The sequence below is a fragment of the Panthera onca genome, chromosome A2 (genome assembly GCF_046562875.1).
Source record: "Panthera onca isolate mPanOnc1 chromosome A2, mPanOnc1 haplotype 2, whole genome shotgun sequence".
NCBI classification, from domain to species: domain Eukaryota; kingdom Metazoa; phylum Chordata; class Mammalia; order Carnivora; family Felidae; genus Panthera; species Panthera onca.
In genome coordinates, this window is record NC_138340.1 from 26,310,338 (window position 1) to 26,333,162 (window position 22,825).

The window sequence follows — 22,825 nt, forward strand, 5'->3', positions numbered from 1 at the left end:
GACCGTCTGCTCACTAGTTATAAACATGTGATCTTGGGCAAGTAACAGCCTCTTTTGCCGCAGTCTCTACCCCTTTAAAATGGGGATGATCGTAATAATAGCTACTTTGGGATTGTGTGAGAGTTCCCCGAAATAACATCTGAAAAGTTTTTTTTCATAGCACCTGGCCCAAAGAAAATACTTGATAATTATCATCTATTATTATTATTATTAATTATTAAATATAAACACTATTTGTTTTACGGGTACGGGGCCAAAAGTACTTGCTGGGCTCAGCAAGTACTTATTGAATAAATGCACAGATGAAACCTGGCTTAAATTTGAAGACAGGACCATCTGGACCAACTCAGATAGATACACTACTGTATGCTGGGAGCCACAAGGGACATTGAGAGCGTCCTTGGAGTGCTTGACAGATGCTCAGCAGAAGAGCTGCTATATATAAAGTTGAATGAATGAACGCATGCATAAATGAATGACTATGAAGCGAGCTCCCGGACCGAATAAACACATCCGGAGTCCCAACCCCATTCAGACATTCGCTCATAGAGCATTCTCTGGAGTGAGCACCAGGGGGCACTGAGCTCGGCCAGTCTCAGCTACCGATCACGAGTTATCCCTAGGTTCTTAGGAGAACTCCGCGCGGTGACGTCATATCCGCGCCTAGACGTCACGCTTCCGGAGGGCGAAACAGGAGCCAAACGTAAACATCCCCGGAGTTTCCCGGGCCCAGGGTGTGGCCTCTGCGGGGGAGCTCCGAGCTTTGGCAGAGTCTTGCAAGGAACGGGATTCAGGAAGGCGCCAGGTTAGTCCGACCGAGAGCAGAAAAGTGGAAGACCATAGCAGAGCGGTAGTTCGCCGGGATCGGACTCAGTCGGCCACGCTGTTGACGCTAGGACGTGTGCGCCAGGCGCGCGTGCGCAAGACGGGAGTTGCGGCGGGCGGCGCATGGCACTCTGAAGTACCTATCTGCTGGGGTTTGGGACACTGTGCGGCTGGGGAGGTTCCGCCGCGCACCTCCCTGGGGGTTTGTGCTGCGGGGTCTCGGTAGGGGATGGTGGCTGCGAGGAGCGAGCGGGACCATGTGTGCAGAGCGCATGCGCCCGGCGCCAGGTGGGCGTTAAATAAGTGGCGGATGGTGGTCGAAGAAAGTTGAAAACAACCGAAGTGCCCAACAGTGCATGATTGAGCTTTTTTTTTTTTTTTTCTTTAATGACTGATTTGGCCCCAGCCTTAAGTATTTAATGTGTACTGTGTGTGATGCAGTTTTTGATTCTTGAGAAACAGTATTGAACAAGATATTCCTGTTTCTTGCAGAGTGTACGTTATGTTGGGGTGGAGGAGGGAAGTACAAGCAGAGAATAAATGAGTTACGTAGTTGTGTTAGAGGCGTAGTAAGTTCTATGAGAAAAAACTAGAGCAGGAGCCTGGAGGGGTTGCCGTATTAGATAACCACCAGACCAAAGCGAGGGGGGAGAGTTGATCAAAGCCATGAAGGAAGCAAGGGAGCGAGCCACCTGGCTACCTGGAAAAAGAGTATTCCCAGCCTGCGTTAAAGCTAGGAGCCAGGCGCAGAGGCGGGAGAGAAATGGTGTATGAGAAAGAGCTAGGAGGCCTCTGGTGGAAGGGGTTGAGTAGGGGAGTATGGTAGGACATGAGATCAGAGCGGTTGGAGGAGGCAGGAGTACAAATCAGGTAAGGCCTTGCAGGACCGGTAGGTCCTTTAGCTTTACTCTGAGTAAAATGGGAACCGTTGCAAGGTTTTGAGCAGAGAAATGGCCGCGGCTTGAATAGCTTTTAATTGACTCATCCTGGCTCTGTAGAAACTAGATTGGGAGGTGCTGGGGCGAAGCAGGTGGAAGTAGGGACATCTGTTACTAGTAGGTCATTTGATGAGCATCCTTGCAGCCATTACAAAGTCTGGCTTCAAAGATTATGATAGCAATGGCTGTGGAAGTGCTTTCATGGTGCTGAGCCTGATGGATATGCCAGGCTGTATGAAGGGCTACCTGACATCCTCTCCTTTAATATCAGGATAACCTGCAGAGGGCAATACTGTCACTGACCCTGAAGCTCAGGCTATGTGGAGGTGACTGCTCAGTAAACACTTGTTCCTTAAGTCTTTTTTGGTAAAATATATATGACATAAAATTTATCACTTTTAAGTGTATGTTAACATTGCTGTGCAACCATTATCACGGTCCATTTCCAGAATACTCCTTAAGTCTTCATTGTTCTTGACAGCCTGAGCCCCAGGCCCCAATCTCATTCCCCTACCTCAGGCAGCCAACTCTATCAAGGCTGATAGTAACTCTTAAAAAACACCTATCATGTGTGAGACAACGAATGAAGTGATTCTTCCTGTTCTTCTAGTCAGGGAAGATTCTAATGATTGGGAAAGAATCATCAGGTAGTTATTTCTGCAGTGTTGAAACAGAAGATAGCCTTGAACATATAGGCCTAAGACATCACCATTCAGTAAGTGTTTATTGAATACATACTCGGCGCCAGACACAGTAACTATTAAGTGGGTGGTTGGATATAGCTCCTTGACCTTGACTTGTCATTTTCTCTGGGGATATCATCTAGGAGTAGTAGGAACTAAGCCTGATGCATAGGTTTTTGTAAATGCTGGTTTAGAGCTTTATGACCTTTGCTAAATCCCTTTCCTTGGTTGGACCTCAGTTTCCTGGTTCCTTTAGTGGAGAACCAGATATTAAACAGTATTAAGAGGTTGCATAACAAGGGAATCTAACTTAGAACAGGGTGTCAAGGAAGGCCTCCTTGAGGTGAAACTCCGAGAAGAGGAGGTAACCTGTAAGCTAAAATTCAAAGAATGAGTAGGGGCTATGCAGAGGGAGAGTGAGGTGGGAGTGGAGCCAAGGACAGGGATTCTCCACAGGGGGATCAGCATGTTCTGTGTTCTTGAAAGATCCAAATCTGTTAGGAATGACATCGAGGTCCATTCCAGGAGTTCCTCTTAAACCCCTTGCTGTTTAAGCTTGGTCTTTTGTGGGTTTGCGAAATAGCCCTGTGCAGACATGGCTTCCAGACAGACAACAGGCAAACCCAGCATGTGATGGGACAGCAGAACTACCACCTCTCATTCTCCTGCTCATGTACTGTGTGGACTGAGAGTAAACAAGAAGAGGGCCTTCAGATCCTAGATTTTATTCCTGTATGCAATTTTTTTTTTTGTTTTTAAGAGATATACTAGGGGTGCCTGGAAGGCCCAGTTGGTTAAGCGCCTGACTTCAACTTGGGTCATGATTGCACAGCTCATGAGTTAGAGCTCCGTGTCAGGCTTTATGTTGATAGCTCAGAGCCTAAAGCCTGCTTTGGATTCTGTCTCTCTGCCCCTCCCTTGCTTGCTCTTTCTCTCTCTCTGTCTCTCAAAAATAAAAGAGAGACATCCTACTAGAGTGGTCTTGAGAGGACTCAGGAGCCATTGGAATCTGTGTGCCCTTGGGCAAGTGTTCCCTCTCTTTGCTAAGCCTCAATGTCCTCTTCCCAAAAATGGGAGTGATAATAGCTTTTACCTCGTGGGATCATTTTGAAGACTTATGACCTAAAGTATGTGAAGCGTTTAGCATAGAGCTAGGTACTAAGTGATGATAAACGTTCATTGGGATTATGTCATTAGAATTTAAGAGTACAATGGTCTGGCATATATAAAATCTGGAAACTTTGTGTCTGTCTGGGTAACTTTGGTTTGACCAGAATTAGATTAGTTACTCTACTAGGAGTTCTTTTATCTTATTTTTTTTTTTAAGTTTATTTATTTATTTTCGAGAGAGAGAGAGAGAGAGAGAGAGAGAGCAAGTGTGAGCACAAGCAGGGGAGGGGCAGATAGAGAGGGAGACATACAGTGCGAAGCAGGCTCCAGGCTCTGAGCTGTCAGCACAGAGCCTGACATGGGACTCAAACTTGTGAACTCTGAGATCATGCCCTGAGCTAAGTCAGATGCTGAACTGACTGAGCCACTGAGGCACCCCACTATACTAGGAGTTCTTTTAAAAATCAAATGAGTCAGATACCTGGCTGGCTCAGTTGGTAAAGTATGTGACTCTTGATCTTGGGATTGTGAGTTCAAACCCCACATTGGGTGTAGAGCTTACTTAAAAAAATAAAGATGGGTCAGATTGTCATTAAAAAAGTGAAAAATAGCTTGTACCTTGCTAACTTCTAGCTCTCTTGACTTGATTTCTAGATGTGGTCAGTGTTGGAAAAGATGCCAGCTCCAGCCACTACATATGAAAGAATAGTTTACAAAAATCCCTCTGAGCACCACTATATGAAAGTGTGTCTGTAAGTTCAGTTTCCTAAGTTCTACTTTTGATTACTTTTTTATGAGTCTGAATAGTATGAAATACATTTTTTCCTTTTTAATGTTATTACAGAGAATTTCAAGACCATGGGGTTGGACTGAATGTTGCACAGTTCAAACAGCTGCTTATTTCAGCCTTGAAGGACCTGTTTGGGGAGGTATGAATCACTTAGTAGATTGAACACTCCTTAGATCTTTGTAAGAGATACTAAAATGGTGCTTTTCCAAATACTTTTTTAGAACTGTAACCATATTTGAAATTGCAGAAGTGGACTTTCAGAAATATACTTTGGGTAGGTTTGTTCTAATATGCCTTCTGTTTGATGAGGAACTTGTTAGACAAATGTTTGTTTTAGGCCAATACTACTCATGGTATGGTCCAGATCTGCAACCTGCAGATAGTTTTTTTGCCCATTGTGAAGATTTGTGGCTCGCAGCAGAATCAGCACACCACTTCCTTTACTGAGAAAGTCTCCTTATGTGAAAAATTGAGCTGAAACCATCAGAGGAGCATGTGATTCTTAATCGTGGGGTTGTGAATTCGAGCTCCACATTGGTGTAGAGATTACTAAAAAAAAATAAAAGAACAGCTGAACTAAACAATGTGCTTAGCAATCTTGTTGATTTACATTGTGATACAGCCTCTTATTTTATCACAGACCAGCACATTGAGTAGTCCTCTTTTAGCATTCTCTTGAAAATAGTAGAATTTTGAGAGAGAACAAAGGCAGATGACTCAGAAAATTACTTTCTGATTCATATGTTTTATCAAATCCATCTGGTAAGCATCTCATTAAAATTAAAAACATATACTCCACAAAAGACTCAGTTAAGGGATGAAAAGACATATTACAGGCTGGGGGAACTATTTGCAACCTGCATATCTAGAATATGAAAAGAACTCTCAAAACTCAATAGTGAGAAACCAAACATTGCAATTAGAAAATGAGCAGGGGCACTTGGGTGGCTCAGTTGGTTAAGGGTCCGACTTGATTTTGGCTCAGATTGTGATCTCATGGTTTGTGGGTTTGAGCTCTGTGTCGGGTTCCATGCTGACAGTGTGGCGCCTGCTTGGGATTCTCTCTCCCTCTCTCTCTGCCCCTACCCCCCGGTCAGGCACATGCTCGCTTGCTCTCAAAATAAATAACAAAAAGAAAATGAGCAAAAGACATGAATAGACATTTCACTAAAAAAAATGTACCATTGGCAAAGAAGCACATGAATGAAAAGTTCAGCATTGTTAGCCATTAGGGAAATGCAAATTAAAAACGGGCACCTGGGTGGCTCAGTCGATTGAGCATCCGACTCTTGGTTTTGTCTCAGGTCATGATGCCAGGGTCGTGGAATCTAGCCTCTGTCAGGCCCTGCACTGAGTATAGAGCCTACTTAGGATTCTCTTTCTTTTTCCCTCTGCCCCTCTCCCCTGCTTGCTCTCTCTCTCTCTCAAATTAAAAAAATATTTTAAAAAATACACGGTGAGTGGGGTGCCTGGGTGGCTCAGTCAGTTGAGCACCCGACTCCGGCTCAGGTCATGATCTCACAGTCTGTGAGTTCGAGCCCCGCGTCAGGCTCTGTGCTGACAGCTCAGAGCCTGGAGCCTGCTTTGGATTCTGTGTCTCCCTCTCTGCCTCTCCCCCACTCATGCTCTGTCTCTCTCTCTGTCAAAAATAAATAAACATTAAAAAAATTTTAAAAAAAATACACGAGGAAATATCACTACACACCTGGCAGAACAACTGAAATTTTATAGATAGTGATAACATTAAATGCTGGCAAGGATGCAGAGAAACTGGATCACTCATGCATTGCTAGCGGGAATGTAAAACGGCACGGCCACTTTGGAACACCATTTGTAAAAGAAAAAATTAAACATGCAGCTACTGTACTACCCAGCAGTTACACACCTGGGCATTTGTCCCAGAGAAGTAAAAACTTACTAGTGTTTGCACAGAACTCGTATGTGAGTGCTTATAGCAGCTTTGTTTGTAAGAGCCCAAAAGCAGAAGTTAGCCAGATGTCCTTCAGTGGGTGAGTAGTTAAATGTTCATACCATGGAATATACTCGATGATAAAAAGAAACACACTATAGATATATGCAGTAGTGTAACTGAATCTCCAGAGAATTATGTTAAGTGAAAAGCTAGTTCCAAAAAGTAACAGTCAGATGATCCCATGTATGTAATGCTCCTGAAATAACAGTTATATAATCTGGAGAAAGATTAGTGGTTAGGGGTTGGGGGGAGGAGTGGCTGTGACTAAAAAGAGGTAGAAGGAGCAAGCCCTGTGGTGATGGTATAATTCTTTATCTTGATTGTGCTGGTGGTTGCATGAAACTACTTATGTGGTAAAATTGCGTAGAAGTACACACATAAACACGCACACACACAAATACACAAAAATGAGTGCGTATGTCACTGGTAAAATCTGAATAAACTGGTCGATACTAGATTTTTGGTTTTGATATTGTACTACTGGGGGAGGCTTTGAAGGGTGCATAGAACCTTCCTGTAAATTTCTTTGCAACCTCCTGTGACTTTAATTTTTCAAAATAAAAAGTTCAAGGAAAAACTATTCCTTCTATATGGCAGATATAATACCTGGTTCCTGAGGATGTAGCCATGAACAGACAGGGCATCTGCCTCATCGATGAATAGTCTTGATTATTTTAGTAGAAAACTCTGTTGAACAGTTACTGGCAAGAATGATGAATATTATGCGAGGAAGTATGTGGTTCCTATATGTGAAAGAGCATACCAAGCAATGGAGCTTAAGCTTGAGAATCAGGGATGAGACCTTTTATTTTTATTTTTTTATTTTTTATTTTTTATTTTTTTTTTAATTTTTTTTAACGTTTATTTATTTTTGAGACAGAGAGAGACAGCACGTGAACAGGGGAGGGGCAGAGAGAGAGGGAGACAGAGAGTCCGAAACAGGCTCCAGGCTCTGAGCTGTCAGCACAGAGCCCGACGCGGGGCTCGAACTCACAGACGGTGAGATCATGACCTGAGCCGAAGTCAGACACTTAACCGACCGAGCCACCCAGGCGCCCCGAGACCTTTTATTAAGTAGGCTTCGTGCCCAATGTGGGGCTTGAACTCATGACCCTGAAATTGAAAGTCTCATGCTCCACCAACTGACCCAGCTCCCAGGGATAGGACAGTTTAAACAAAGACTTGAAAGGTGAAGAGTCACTAGCAGTATGAAGAGGTACAAGAAGAACATTCCAGACAGGGAATTGTAAAGAAGCAGGACCGGTACTACACCACTACTAAATACTGTTTTTTTGGAGGAGAAAAGCAGTTGACAGGATTAGTTATTAGACTTTAAGAATGGTGATGACAGGGGCACCTGGCTGGCTCAGTTGGAGGAGCATGCGACTCCTGATCTCAGGGTTATGAGTTCAGACCCCACACTGGGCATAGAGATTACTTAAAAGAATAAAGATTAATGATGACAGTAGTCTCCTAATAGTATTATTCCATACCTAGGTTGATGCAGCCTTACCCTTGGACATCCTGACCTACGAAGAAAAGACCTTGTCAGCCATCTTGAGGATATGTAGCAGGTACAACAGATGGTGGCATATTTGTGGTATAACAGAGCAGAGAGATGAGTGGAGAAATATAGCAAAAATGCTCTCCTCTCAGTATGAGAAGAGTTTTGTCATTGTGAACCCTGAGCAGCTTTTAGAAGTTTAAACTGGGAAGGATATGAACATTCATCCACCGAGCTTACACTATACAGAGGAAAACTCATGATTTGCTTACAATTGTAGTGTTTCCCAATTGATGGTCATGGTTGCAAACTCAGAGATGTGTATTTTAGAAACATTCCCGGGGCTCCTGGCTGGCTCAGTCTGAGGAGCATGCGACTCTTGATCTAGGGGTCATAAGTTCGAGCCCCACATTGGGTGTAAAGATTACTTAAATAAATAAAAATTTTTTAAAAAATTCCTAATTGAGGTTCATTGTATTCTCTGCCTATAACATATTGTGCTTTTACTTTTGAAGTTTTCTCATTTAAATTAGGTTTTCTGGACCTAATTTAACTGCCTGGACCGTCATGAAGGTACTAGGGAGATGTCACCGCGACAAATCTTTATGCATTCTTGATCTTTCCACAGTGGTCTTGTAAAATTGTGGAGCTCTTTGACTCTGTTGGGATCCTATAAAGGCAAGAAATGTGCTTTCAGAGTGATTCAGGTAAAGCCCATTCCTTCACATATTCCAAACCAGGTTGAGTAGGGATGAAACTGCTTTTTAATACATGTTCCATTTTTGTGCCTGCATAAATCTAGTATGGCTGACACTATTCAGCTGGGAGTGGTGGGGAGGGATAAGGACTTTGTTGCTTCTGGAAGTGTGAGACAGAGCACTTAGATTTTAGATTTTATGGGAGATGTTTGGGGATGAAACTTAGAGCTCTTGTGGAAAAGTCTTAACTTTTCATTTATTGCTTAATGCCTAGTGCCTTAAATATTGGAACACTGTTTCTGAACTTACTATCACTTATTTATCTAAGGCCACCTCTAAGGATGCTCTTTAGAATGCTGCTGCATCAGCTTTGCTTACCCCGTGAAATTAGGCCTGTTTCCACATGCCCCGTGTTTCATTGCAGTCTTTTCCCAATATTTCCTTAACTTTTTCTTTCTCTTACAGGTTTCTCCATTTCTTCTTGCCTTATCTGGTAACAGTAGGGAGCTAGTGTTGGATTGAATAGTCTTCATTGTCAGAAACATTCCTCTGCTCTCAAAAGGTACTTTTTGATGCCAGAATCACATCTGAAGACTGAAGCAGTCGAAAAGCTCCGATTGCTGGACTTTGACAGTGCTGAAGATGTTCCCAGTAACTTGCAGCTATCGTCTTTGGTGGGGTGGGCTTCAGAGGAGAATCTGCCTGAGCCGGCAAGTGCCAAGTAGGTGGCACATTGAGCAGATGCATGTCCGAGTTGGAGACCATGCTGAACTCACCAGGGCCTTCACACAGAGGGACGTGGCCGCCTTCTCAGAATTAACGGGGGATGTCAATCCTTTGCATTTAAATGAAGAGTTTGCAAAACACACCAAGTTTGGAAAGACAATTGTACATGGAGTTTTGATCAATGGGCTTATTTCAGCTCTCCTGGGAACTAAAATGCCAGGGCCAGGCTGTGTTTTACTTTCACAGGAAATTAGCTTTCCAGCCCCTTTATATGTTGGAGAAGTTGTTTTAGCTTCCGCAGAAGTGAGAAAGCTAAAGCGGTTCATTGCTGTTATTGCAGTGTCGTGTTTTGTAATAGAAAGTAAAAAGACTGTTATGGAAGGCTTGGTTAAAGTTATGGTCCCAGAAACTCCCAAATCCTGAAACGTGTGTAAAGATGCATGTTCAGGTGCTAGTGGTACTGTTCGTGAGGAGCCTCTGAGGAAAATAGGTTTTGCTGCTCTTCACTGAAGGATGGCTTATAGACCCAGAAGCCTGAGTTGGGGAAAGGGAGCAGGGAGAGGGGTGTGCAAAAGTCCTCTGTCCAATCCAGTTTTATGCTTCACGCAGACTTGAGTATATTCATCATCTGTCTAGGTTTTTAAAATTGAAAAATTATTGGGAAGGTTATTTAGCTGAAGGTTCTACTTTTAGGATTTCACATCTAGTTAGATATACATTTGGATAACACAAACCTGCCTGTGTCTGTGGAGAGTAAATTCCTCACTTAATTTATAACTAGCATTTAGTTATTGAGGACAACAACAGAAGTCAGGTCATCTTTGAACACCTACCTTCTACCAGTCAGCATTCTTAGATCCTGTTGAGTAGTTTCCAGGTCAGAGTTTATTGTATTTGTTCCCGTTTATACCACGATGGCACCTTGTTCCATCATCAGTGGCATTTGTCTTCCAGATGGTTTTCCTGTTATTGGAGAACGGCTTATGCACACACTTGGACTCATTTATGTAAACTCTGTCAATCTCATGTATAAAACGAGGATAAGGACACCTACCACACAGGATTGTTGGAGATGATAGATGCAAATCTCTAAGTACCAGGTCTAGCCTGTAAAGTAGCCACTGTTGTCATCCATTTTCCCCTGTCACTGAGGTTACAGATTCTCCTCAGTTTAAAGCAAACTGGCCCACAACTAAACAGATGACAAGCTAATTTTTCAGGATGTCAATCAGTTTAAACCTGGACTAGTTTGAATGCAAAATTTGTTTTGATAATCCAGATTATTTTCTCCCTCCCTTGAAAATACTGTGGATTCTCCCCTTTATAAATAATACATGCTTATTGTAAACATATTGTAAGAAATAAAATGTATAAGGAACACTGGAGGCCAAATTCTTAAAAGAGTTGAGGGGTAGTGAAAATTAAACAGTATCAAAAAAAAAAAATTGAGGGGTACTAAAGAGGAAATGCGCTTAATGTGTTAGTACTGAGTGATCATCCCCAATGCAGCCGACATAACATAATCTGTAGTACAGCATCCATTTCTGCTCTGTAGCTTTATAGAGCGGTTCTACAGCTAGATGCTTTGATCAGGAAGATGAGATCAAGTGTAATTGGAGGGATCAACTCACTTTTCCTGGCAAAAGGTTTTTCTCCTGGTGGATCAGTAACTAGATTTTGTTTTTACATCAAAGGTAGAAGTTAAGCAGATTACTGGAAAAAGTCATTCTGGGCACTAGAGGGCAGTGATGTGTATAAATAATATTTTTAAACTGTTAGGTGTTGTACCGTACACTAGTTGGTGATGGGTGAGATGAAAATACTAAAATCAATGTGAGAAGCAATGATGCCATTCCCATGGGCTTCAGAATAGACAACATGTGCAGGCTCAGGTGCACCTGAAGAAGACTCATTTATAAGGTGAAAGACTACACAAGCTGAAGTTTTGATACAGCATTGAAAAACAAAATGGAAATTCTGAAAGCTAGAACAATCCTGAAATTTGTATGGAACCACAAAAGACCCGGAATGTTGAAAGCCAAAGTAATGTTGAAAAAGAAAACCAAAGTGGGAGGCATCATGATTTCAGACATTAGCCTCTACTACAAAGCTGTAATCATCAAGACAGTATGGTATTGGCACAAAAACAGACACACAGACCAATGGAATAGAATAGAGGACCCAGAATTGGACCCACAAATATATGGCCAACTAGTCTTTGGCAAAGCAAGAAAGAGTATCCAAGGGAAAAAAGACTGTCTCTTTAGCAAATGGTGCTGGGAGAGCTGGACAGCAACATGCAGAATAATGAAACTAGACCACTTTCTTACACCATACACAAAAATAAACTCAAAATGGATGAAAGACCTAAATGTGAGACAGGAAACCATCAAAATCCTAGAGGAGAAACAGGCAAACTCTTTGACTCTAGCTGCAGTAATTTCTTGCTCGACATATCCAAAAGCAAGGGAATTAAAAGCAAAAACAAACTATTGGGCCCTCATCAAGATAAAAAGCTTCTGCACTGCGAAGGAAACAATCAACTAAAAGGCAACCAACAGAATGGGAAAAGACATTTGCAAATGGCATATTGGATAAAGGGTTAGTATCCAAAATATATAAAGAACTTCCCAAACTCAACACCCAAAAAACAAATAATCCAGTTAAGAAATGGGCAGAAGACATGAATAGACACTTTTCTAAAGAAGACATCCAGATGGCCAACAGACACATGAAAAGATGCTCAACATCACTCATCACAGGGAAATACAAATCAAAACTACATGGAGATACCACCTCACACCAGTCACAGTGGCTAAAATGAACAACTCAGGAAACCACAGATGCTGCTGAGGATGTGGAGAAATGGGAACCCTCCTGCACTGTTGGTGGGAATGCAGACTGGTACAGCCCTCTGGAAAACAGTGTGAAGGTTCCTCAAAAAATTAAAAATAGAACTGCCCTACGACTCCACAATAACACTACCAGGAATTTATCCAGAGAGTACAAGAGTGCTGATTCATAGGAGCACATGTACCCCAATGTTTATAGCAGTGCTTTCAACAATAGCCAAATTATGGAAAGAGCCTAAATGTCCATCAACTGATGAATGGTTAAAGATGTGGTTTATATATACAATGGAATACTATTTGGCAATGAGAAAGAATAAAATCCTGCCATTTGCAGCAATGTGGATGGAACTGGAGGGTATTATGCTAAGTGTGATAGCTAAGTGTAATAAAAAGAGAAAGACATATCAAATGTTTTCACTCATATGTGGAATTTGAGAAACTTAACAGAAGACCATGGAGGAAGGGAAGGGGGGAAAATAGTTACAGAGGAGGAGGGAGGCAAACCACAAGAGACTTAAATACAGAGAACAGAGTTGATGGGGGAGGGCGGGGGAGAGAGGAAAATGGGTGGTGGGCATTGAGGAGGGCACTTGTTGGAATGAGCACCCGGTGTTGTATGTAAGGGATGAATCACGGGAATCTACCCCCAAAACCAAGAGCACAGTGTATATACTGTATGTTAGCTAACTTTACAATAAATTATATTAAAAACAACATTATCAATACAAAAAAACATATATATATATATATGTATATATATATGTATGTATATATATACATATATATATGTATATATATATGTATATATATATGTGTGTATATATATACATATATATATGTATATATATATATATATACACACATATATATATATGAACTTGAACAAAATACAGACTCAAAGCCAAGACTGCATCTTCCTGTAGAACTCACTCTCTGGGACTAGCAGCAGTCTTGAAGTATAGGTCCAGAAATGGAGCGTGATGTGATCATTAATACTAGTAACTACCATTTTTTCACTATTTTATTTTTTTACCTTTTTACTGTTTTTCACCAATTTTCTTTTTTCTTTTTTTTAATTTAAGATTTTATTTTATTTTTTTAAGTTTACTTATTTTGAGAGAGACAACACAAGTGGGGGAGGGACAGAGAAAGACAGGGAGAGAGAGAATCCCAAGCAGGCTTAATGCTATCAGCTGACGCAGAGCTCGAACTCAGGAAACCGCGAAATCATGACCTGAGCCCAAACCAAGTTGAACTGAGCCACCAAGGTGCCCCTTAGATTTTATTTTTAAGTGATCTCTACACCCAATGTGGGGCTCAGATTTATAGTCCTGAGAATAAAGAGTTGCATGCTCTGTCGACTGAGCCAGCCAGGCACCCCAAGGAGCCAATTTTCTACATTAACTCTAATCCTTGAAAACTTTGTGAATTAAAGTTAATGTCCCATTTTAAAGGCAAGGAAACAAGACTGCTGCTCTGTGACTTGCCCAAGGCTGTACAGCTAGCATGCAGTGGAGCTGGGATGCAAATAGGAACCTGCCTGGCTCCAAAGCATTTCTTTCTTCCATCTCCCTGTGGGTCTTATAATCCCATTACTGGAGCACTGTCAGTTTCTATAATAGTATCTTGTTATGTGGCATAAAGTGTTTGGAACCACCATTGTTTAGAATTCTTTTTATATTCAAAATGTGCTAGATCTCATTCCCTGCTATAGTTGTAGCATTATCCTAAACACTGTTACTTGGTGGCTTCCACCCATAACCATCACCTACCGTTTTTCTCAGTTGACACTCAGTGATTGTCTTTAGAGCAGAATTACTGAAATCATTATTCTAAAGGTGAAAAGTTAAGTGTAGGCCAAGTATGGTGGGGGAAGGGGAATGTACCAGATCTGACTGGTAACTGATTTATACTGTGTAATTCAAAAGTACCTTCTCAATATGAGCACTTTGCCTTTCTTTCTTTTCTTTCTCTCTTTTTTCTTTTCCTTCCTTCCTTCCTTCCTTCCTTCCTTCCTTCCTTCCTTCCTTCCTTTGTGCTTGCTGGGTCCCATAGTCTTCTTTGATCTCCGTAAATCAATAAAAAGTTGGAATTGAGAAGGAGGTGAGAAGGGACTACTACTCTGTAAGTGATGACTTACTGTTTTTACTCAGAGATTTTCTCAAACCACTCATGGTTTGTAAAAGCTAGTTATAAGAGAAACTGGCTGGTTGTCTTTTTCATGTCGAGCCCTGGAGGAGATGCCAGAAAGAATGAGTCTTCTAATAAAAGCATGGGTTACCCTCATATTAGGAAATTCTCTCTTGGATAATTGAGAGGTGGCCTTGCTTGTACTAGGTCACAAGTGGAAGGAAGTACAAAAGTACTAAGATAGCAGGCCAAATTGTACTAGCACTTTCCACATAGGGGCATTGTAAGACTGCAATTTATGTAATGTTTGATTGCTACAGAAAGATATACCCATCTTAAGCAATTTCAGCCTAATGTACTGGAAAATTGCTTAACAGATTTTTATATTCTATTAGAAACATTTCCATATTGGTGAGATGCCACTCATTTCTTTTTCTGAGCAGCAAATCTTGAGTAGCAACGGGAAGAAAGCCTCACCACAGCCACCATTCATCTTGTAGACCTGACCTGTGTATTCATCTAGAAGAAGAAATTGCTAAATGCACACTGGTACCTCTTAGGTAACCACAGGTTTTCATTTTGTGCTGAATTATTAGTCATTTTTCTTTTATGTTCTTAGAGTATGATTCACAGACCCAATTTACTCCCAAAGAAAATTGCTATTAAATTATATCTACTAAGTTTTTATATTAAAACTTACTCTACCAAGGGTTGACTGTCACTCTGAGCAGCTGTAGCACTCTGAATGCCTCATGTGTTGGCATAATTTATTAACCAGCTCTATCTGAGCAGAATGGGAGTGCTGTGAAATTACTCTTGGGCTGCACTTCAGTCTCTCCAGGGTCCCAGATGTTTCACTTTCTTTGTTCTTGGCTTGCCTTCATTTGGATTACAAACACAGCAGACACAAGAATTCTCAACATCTTCAGAGAAATTTTGGGTTGGGGCAAAATCAACTAGAAGAAACCATTTAAGTTCAAAATCATAAGAAAACCCAAAACTAATGTTGACACTATGTAAATAGAACAGGATTAATAGGAGGCACCACAAACAGGCAATTTCTAGGCCACAATCAATTTCCAGGGTGGCTTTTAGCTGTAACAGTTCATATGACCTTCTAAACCCTGGGCAAAATTCCTCCATGATGTGATGGAAAATATCAACACGTAAGGGAAAGAAAAATGATCCTATGTGAGTTTGATCAAATTTTGTTGTTTTTTATACAGGTCATCAATATTCAAAGAAATGCAATAATTTTGAGTTGGGAGGCAATGCTGCTTAAGAAGCACTGAGTTTTTCACAAGCTTCTATGATTTGATTGTAGAGCAGTTGCCAGGTCTAGAAGCATCCTCAGTAAAGCATTCTCATTATCTTCTGGCCAAACGTCAAGTTGCCAAACAACCTGTAGGCCATCTAAACATCTGGCAACATACAGAAATATAAATCTTTTTCTTTCCCTGCTAGCCTGAGTAGTTGTGCATGGGGCAAAAACCAAGGTACCACAGAAGTCACTAGCTTTACCTGGCCCGAGACCAGAAGCAAAGCTGATTTGATTTAGATCAGCCCTGGCCTGGGAAAGGTTTCCCCACATTCAGCCTGAGCCACTCCAAAAGCTGTCACAGGGTTTGGGGCCTGGTTTCCAGACAATAGGGACCTACTTATGTCTAGGATCCTCAGGGGATCACTGACAAGGTACTGATATGGGCAGATGAAAATGAAATTATAAAGCTCACCCTAGTATTTATTCTGAGGGGCTTACTTCAGGCAAGAATTTCCAGAGAAAGGGAAAGTCTGACTGAGAGTCTCTGGCTTCATTCCATCAAATATCTGATTTCTTGTTTCAGTTTCCTTTTCCTAGTGAGGAAAACTTAGACAAAGTTGTTATTTTGCAACCTCTGCAATTCAGCTGAATATTATTTTTTTCGTGATCATACAAGTAAAATACCTTCATTAGAGACATTTTGATGTTAGTTATATATATACATAGAGAGAGATATACAAGTTATATATATAATATATAGAGAGATATATACAAGTAAAATACCTTCATTAGAGACATTTTGAAAAAAAACAGAAAAGCATAAAATGGAAGGCATCATGATCCCACTTCCCTAGAGCCCTCAGTTCATATTTTGTTCACTTGTTATTTTTCTATATAAGCATTTTTTAAAATTGGGATCATACAAAAAATACATATTTTTTTCACTTACTATCGCATCAAGATCACTTCCCAACATCATTAAAAGCTTTTAATAATCTGATTTTTAATCATTGCAAAATATTCTATTTATGATTGTACCATGATTTGTCCAATTCCTTATTGTTAGGTATTTATCCTTTCTTGATATTTATTTTCACTGATCTCTTGATTATTTCCTTAGGATACCCTCTTAAAGGTGTAATTACTGAGTGAGAACATTTTCAAAGCCCTTGATATGTATTGTCAAATTCTAGCCCCTTCCACCAGGTAAGGTACCTATTACATGGTAAGTACTCCATAAATTATTGTTGAATGGATAAATGCCTTTCAGAAAGGTCGGACCGATTTATACTCCCACCAGCATTATTTGAGAAGAGTCTTGTCTTAGTTGGTCCACATCATGACAGGAATAATGATTAAAGCAGAATTTTGGTTTCTGTGATTCTGGCAATGAAATAATCCATTTACCTTAAAAAAAAAAAAAAGTGGAACTAAAAAGTTGACTCATCCCTAAATCATATCTGGTTGCCTTTTAATAGACTGCTGCTTTTAAACACGCTGAGACAAAAATGGAATGCAGGAAGAATTCTGATTATATTAGGACCGAATCATGAAGTTCTTTTTTCCCTTTTCACATGTTCAGTCTGTCGTGGCTACTTGCCCAACAATCTCTATAAGCTCAAGATTTGGAGAGGGTATTCTTTAGATACTGTGGAGGCCTTTGCTGTCATGTCCCATTGTGGTGGTGGTATGGTGGTGGTGGGGTTACCAAAAACTTTTAAGTTCTTGTCTGAAATACAGAAATGTAGGGGAGGCAAATTTAAGAGTTAGAAACTCCCCATTCTGTGAACTGTAGGGGAAGGAAGTTAACTAATATCGTTGAGCAAAATGTGCCAAGCCCCATCCTGTCTTACTGCATTCCACATCCCAACCTTTCCATACAGGTATTATTATCTCCATTTTGCAGATAGGGAGCTGAGGCTCAGAGAGGTTGGGTAACTTATTCAAGGTCACACAGCTGGTGAATACCAGAGCCCTGGAGATCCTGGTCATCTGGTTCCATGTCTGTTTCCACTGTCTGGGGATGCAGCCCTGGGAAAGAGCAGTGTGGGTGGGATTTCCGGGTGGGTGAAGTGGGGGGAGGGAGGGGGAGTGCCAGAATTGTGGTCTAGGGTTCAGAAAGACTGTGGAGACTAATTTGGAGCTGAGAAGTTGATCTCAAAGTTCTCTGGCTCTGGGTTTGAGGTTCTTGGAGCCAGTACAGTGGCACTGAAAACCCCAAGTCTACAGAATCTTGGTTGAGGGTTCTCAGGGTTGAAGGCTGCTACAAAGCCAAAATGCAGCCAAGTAAATTTGAAGAGCTAATAGGCATTATTAAGTGATTCATGAATCATGCAGCATCTCATCTAGTAAGTAGAAAGAGGCTCTCAGGAATTGTACAAAATGGATGGTTTTTATAGGAAGGATGGTGGGGCAGGAAGGTTATTAGCAAAAGAAAGGATTATTTCAGTAAGGTGACTTTCCCTTAGAGGAAGAGCAGGGGGTCTTATGCAAATTACCTTATCTTCCTTTGGGGGGATGGATTAGGTCTGTGTGACAGATTACTTCACTGGTGCTGGCCAGAAAATTCCTGACTGACCGGGTTAAAACTACATTTCTGGGGGAGGTTGAAACTGCAGTTAGGTTGGGGGGTTAGCCCTGGGTTTGGGGATGTGGTTTAGCATAAGTGACTCCATTAGGGGCCTATGGTTTTCTTTTTGATAAGGCTTTGTGGCTGGGGACAAAGGTGGAGGTTGGAGTCCCGGACAGAGGCCCAGTTTTTAGGATCCCCAGTTCAAAGAGCTCAGGTCTGAGGGTCCTGGAGTCCAAAGGCTCCAACTGTGGGGTCCAATTCTGAGGACCCAGCTCTTAGGTTCTTGGGTCTGAAAAGCTAGGATAGGTTCAGTAAAACCTGGATTTTCTGGGTTTCTGGATCTGCAGGGCTCCGACTGAGGGGCTCACCCTGAAGGCCCCTTTTCTGGATCCTAGGATCCTTGAGCCCGGGAGGCCTGGGTGGGAGAGGTACAGCTCTAAAGATCTCAAGTCTGGCATTCCCAGCTTCTGAGGCCCTAAAGTGAGAAGCCCAACACTGCCAGGCATGGTTTGGCAATCTTTGGCCTGAGGGTTCCTGGATCGCAGGGCTCAGGACGCGGTGTCTTCGGATCTGAGGATCTCCGGAGGTGATGGCTTAGGGGTGGAATGTCCCGGGTCTGAGGCCGGTGCTAAGGATACTGGGTCCGCGAGCGGATGCGCAGAGCTTGAAAAACAGGGGTCGAGGGCAGAGGTGACTGTGGTAGGTTGGCGCTAGGACCCCGCGGGAGGCGGTGGCGAGAAGGGCGGCCAGTGTTGACAGCGGCGGCGGGGAGGCCGGCGCTAGGACCCCGCGGGAGCGGCGGGTGGCGGCGGCGCGTGGGGCGGCGCGTGTTGACAGCGGCGGCGGCGGCGGAGCCGGGCGGGCGGCGGGAGTCGGCGCCTCTGGTTCCTGCCCCTGGTGTCGAGGTGGTGGCGGACGAGCGTCCCGGGATGGCCTTCATGGAGAAGCCGCCGGCCGGCAAGGTGCTGCTGGACGACACGGTGCCGCTGACAGCAGCCATCGAGGCGAGCCAGAGCCTGCAGTCCCACACGGTGCGCGGCCCGCCGGTTGGGCGGGCGGCGCGGGGCGGCCCCGGGCCGCGAGAGGGTTTCGGGCGCGGGCCGGACAGGGTCTCCCGGGCGGGGACCGGGGCCAGGGGTTGGCGGCCCAGGCCAGGAGGGCAGTGGCGTGGCGGCGGTTCTGGGTCAGGGGCCCCGGGGCCCAGGTGAACTCTGAGGTCTGCTGGGGTCTCGGGTGGGAGATCGGAGCCCCCTGGGCCAAGCTGGACGAGGGGCTCGGCGGTGCCGCTCCGAGTTGTAGATGTTGGATTACCGGGCCCACCTTGGACTGGCGGAGTAAAGGGGTCACTCGGGACCCTCTTCCACTTCTGCCCGCCGCCAGCCTTCTCCTTGGGGCCGCTGAGTTTCTCTGGCTTCAGCTGGGGATCTGAGTGGTGAGGATGAGGATGTATGTGCCTGACCAAATGGAAGTATGACTTTAGAGCCTACTTGTTGGGGTGGCAGAATATAAGTGGTTGGCGTCTGCAGCCCCAGTTTCTAGGCAGCTACTTGGCCTAAGCACCGGGAAATGGTGAGGGAGGCAGTCTGGGGTCCTGCTGAGGCAGGTGTACGAGTGTGCTGCTTCTCTCCTGTAACCTGCTCTTTAGTGGGCAGTGGTAGCATTCGTTTTAGTTTAAAATCCACTGGAGTGGCATAAAGGAGTAATAGGTCCTCATAGTAAACACTATTTCTGTTACATATACTGTCTTTTATAGGTCTTTAAAACCAGGGTTGTTTTCATTCGCCTGTACCTTTTTTTTGAAAAGCATACTGCATTATAATTTACAAGCAATAAACCTAGGAACCAGCAAGAAAACGAGCTGCTAGCCAGTGGAACTTTGGGGAATAATGGGGAGAGAGAGATTCCTTAAATTGTAATGTTTTGTCAGGTCACCAAATCAGATTCCGGCTCAGAGGCTTGTTTGTTTACCATTGCAGTGTGTTTGGGGTTCATCATCTGGAGGCTAAAGCCCCACAATAGCCTTCTGTTTCTCTTTTTGTTCAAGCTGTTCTGGTGACTTCAAAGAGATCTTTTATTCTGTTGTATTAAAGTGGGACTTTTTGAACCTCAGTTTCCTCTTCCGACAGCCATGCTTTGTAGGGTTTGGATTGTTCAAAGTGTTTATTTCCAGTTAGTGAAATGGTTGTATTTTTTAAAAGTGCGTTTTATTTTGTTGTGCATATCTTTAATCCTGTTTTACAGACTTGTGAGAAGGCACTGTATATGGCAGAATTTGTACCCTCTGTAATTTATGCTGAAGGGAGTATAGGTTAAGGGTCGAAATTTAGGGCAAGTAGTCAAGAATAAATTATGCTATTAAATTAGGTTTTTCACTTGACTCTTGGCAAGTAAATCTTATAAACTTTCAGGGAGTAGGGTTAGTGTTTTATGTTTATTTTGTGCTGAAAGTAAAGAGATGCTTATATAAATGCTCACAGATCACTTCTTCCAGGAAGCATTCCATGAAGGCCACTGCCCCAAGCCCTGTGCTCCCCTCCACCTTACCCTAGATCAGTTTATTCTGTAATTACTTTTTTAGTTTTCCTCTTCTCCAGGTTATGAGAGGAGGGATACTTGCTTATTTTTGGGTCCCAGTCCCCGGTATCTGATAGGATTTCGTATGTGTTTGTTGAATGAATAAATAAATGAATTGCAACATTACTTTGCCTCTTTTTTGTTTGTGTAAAATGGTAGTGGTGAAAATTGGAACAACATGGCATCTAAGGTGCTAAGTTAAGGGGTCAGTGCTTCAGCAAGGTGAAAGATGTAATAGGATTCCATTTTTATTGCAGAACTTTTCTTTAAGAAATAAAATAATTTAGAGAATGGGAGTTCCTATAATGATGACTGAACACAAAAGACAATGACTCACAGGAGACCCATAGAGGCAGATGTGGTGGAGTAAAAAAAACTGTTAACATTGTCTTGCGTAATTTTTGACTGTTCTGTGTTCTTGTCCTTTTAGCTGTAGAATTGCAGACTGAGAAATGTTGCATCAGCCCTGAACTTTATTGAGAAAATCATATGCTGATGCAGATTTTCTGGATTATTAGCTCATTATGAGTAAGGCCCTTTAAAGCAGGAACTGTTGGAAATTATGTTGGAAAGTAGTTGTTAATGGTGGTATATGAGAGAAAAGAGCATTGTTTTCTATTGGGAAAGTTGAAGGTGGCTTTCCTGCTTGTTAGCTGAAGGGAGATGGTGTCCCAGAAGCCAGAGGGCTATCCTCTCTTTGAAATGCTGAATATCTAGGAAGTAGCTCCTTGGCTGTAGGATAGAAACACACAGAGAGTATATAGTAGATGGCCTTTGAGTTGGAAGAGGCAAGACCTTAATATGGTTTTGGGCAGATACTAGTTGGTCTGTGACACTGGTTGGGCAAGTCAGAAAAGTAAACTTTTTGATGTTTAGTTTATTGTTCTAAAGGGGGTAATAAATGCCTGTTCTGCCTGCCTTCCAAGGTTATTACAAAGATCAAATGAAATAGTCTTTATGAAGTATTTGTGCATTTCTTTTCTTCTGTCTATTTACTCCTTGGCAAAATAATATCCAAAGGATTAAACACATTAAAATGTTATTATTGTAAATCAGCTAATTTCTGTCCATAGTTCCTTTCATTTATCAAGGTTGTTTAACTTTGGGAAACAGAATTTATAGCAGAAAATTTTAGGTTGCGTATGATTTAAAATTTATGGACTTGGGAGGGGAAAATTCTGTGGATTAGAAAATAGAGATGCCAGGATGAAAGGAACACAAGGTCACCACCAGAAAGTCATATTGGGATGAGAAATTGGCAGAAAGGGCACCACAGACTGGTAGATGATTCTGTTCCTGACTGTGGTTTGAATGATTTTATCTTCACTTTTATGGAGCACAATGAATTTGGCTTCAGGAAATAGACCAGGCCTCTGCTGCAAGGAAATGAAACTTACATAAAATCAGAAGGGATTGTACTTAGGGAGGATGCTTTCCGCCTGGGATGGGAGGAAAGGGAAGGATTTTCCAAACAAAAGGAATTTGAATAAAAAGCCACACAGGTGAATTATGGGAAAGTTTGCAGGGACTAAGAGAAGACAAGGGAAATGTAGAAGTTCTTGGCTATGGGAAAGGGAAAACTTTTAAAATAAATGGACTGAAAAACTGCTTACCTAGCTGAAATAGAAACCAGAGGAACCCGACAGTTTTGGAGAGGGTTGTTATCAAATATGCTGGTCAATATGCTGTAGTGTGATAGTGCGTCATCTCAGTTTTCTCCTTTTAAAATACTCTCTGTGAGGTTCATCTGAATCAGGGCCCATTTCCTCCGCAGTTGGTGCACTTTGTTCTTCAGAAACAAAAGATAATTTTAGTGATATTTGAGGCATAACAACATTTTAAAAAACCTGTGGGAAAGATAATATTACATGTTGAGCTCTTTACTGAGAATCTTTACTCTCCTTGACCCTTTGACTTTTGGAAACTATTCCTGAAGAGTTTATTTATTCAACAGTACTCATTAATACAACAAAAATGTGCTGAGTGCCTACTGCGTGCCAGGCACATGCTGGAGATCTGGTGTTCAGCTAGACAGCTCCTGCTTTCACGGAGCTTTTGTTCTATAGGATTCTGAGGTCTTCCGTTTTCCAAGGTATAGACAAGTCAGAGTCTTTACCTGTCATAACACAGATGGTTTTGAAGTTCCTTTTGTGACTTGCATTATTGAGCCTCAGCTTTTTAAGCAGTGAC

At 42.3% G+C, this 22,825-nt stretch overlaps 3 protein-coding genes across 14 annotated transcripts in view; all 3 read left to right on the top strand.

Annotated features, from left to right (window-relative positions):
* Window positions 1–643: 643 nt before the first annotated feature.
* On the top strand, window positions 644–9,097 carry RPP14 (ribonuclease P/MRP subunit p14). Of its 3 annotated transcripts, none has more exons than XM_060631406.3 (6): window positions 644–805; window positions 4,211–4,308; window positions 4,401–4,485; window positions 7,816–7,892; window positions 8,451–8,529; window positions 8,986–9,097. In XM_060631406.3, the coding sequence occupies exons 2-6, from the start codon at window positions 4,211–4,213 to the stop codon at window positions 9,040–9,042; spliced, it is 396 nt and encodes a 131-aa protein (XP_060487389.1). In that variant the 5' UTR covers window positions 644–805; the 3' UTR covers window positions 9,043–9,097. The 3 variants fall into 3 exon arrangements, with proteins under 3 accessions (XP_060487389.1, XP_060487391.1, XP_060487388.1); XM_060631408.3 differs by lacking the exon at window positions 644–805 and adding an exon at window positions 843–961; XM_060631405.3 differs by lacking the exon at window positions 644–805 and adding an exon at window positions 968–1,113.
* A 65-nt stretch (window positions 9,098–9,162) lies between these two features.
* On the top strand, window positions 9,163–12,800 carry HTD2 (hydroxyacyl-thioester dehydratase type 2). Its single transcript, XM_060631404.3, has one exon. It carries the CDS (start codon window positions 9,163–9,165, stop codon window positions 9,667–9,669), a length of 507 nt encoding a protein of 168 aa, XP_060487387.1. The 3' UTR covers window positions 9,670–12,800.
* Window positions 12,801–18,874: 6,074 nt separating this feature from the next.
* Window positions 18,875–22,825, top strand: part of PXK (PX domain containing serine/threonine kinase like) — a 74,302-nt gene continuing 70,351 nt past the window's right edge. For 8 of the 10 annotated variants that reach the window (XM_060631409.3, XM_060631410.3, XM_060631412.3 and 5 more), the window contains exon 1: window positions 18,876–19,092. In XM_060631409.3, the coding sequence (XP_060487392.1) occupies window positions 18,991–19,092 (102 nt within the window). In that variant the 5' untranslated portion in view covers window positions 18,876–18,990. Of the gene's footprint in view, window positions 19,093–22,825 lie in introns of all 10 variants that reach the window. The other 2 variants (XM_060631421.3, XM_060631422.3) reach the window with 1 other exon arrangement.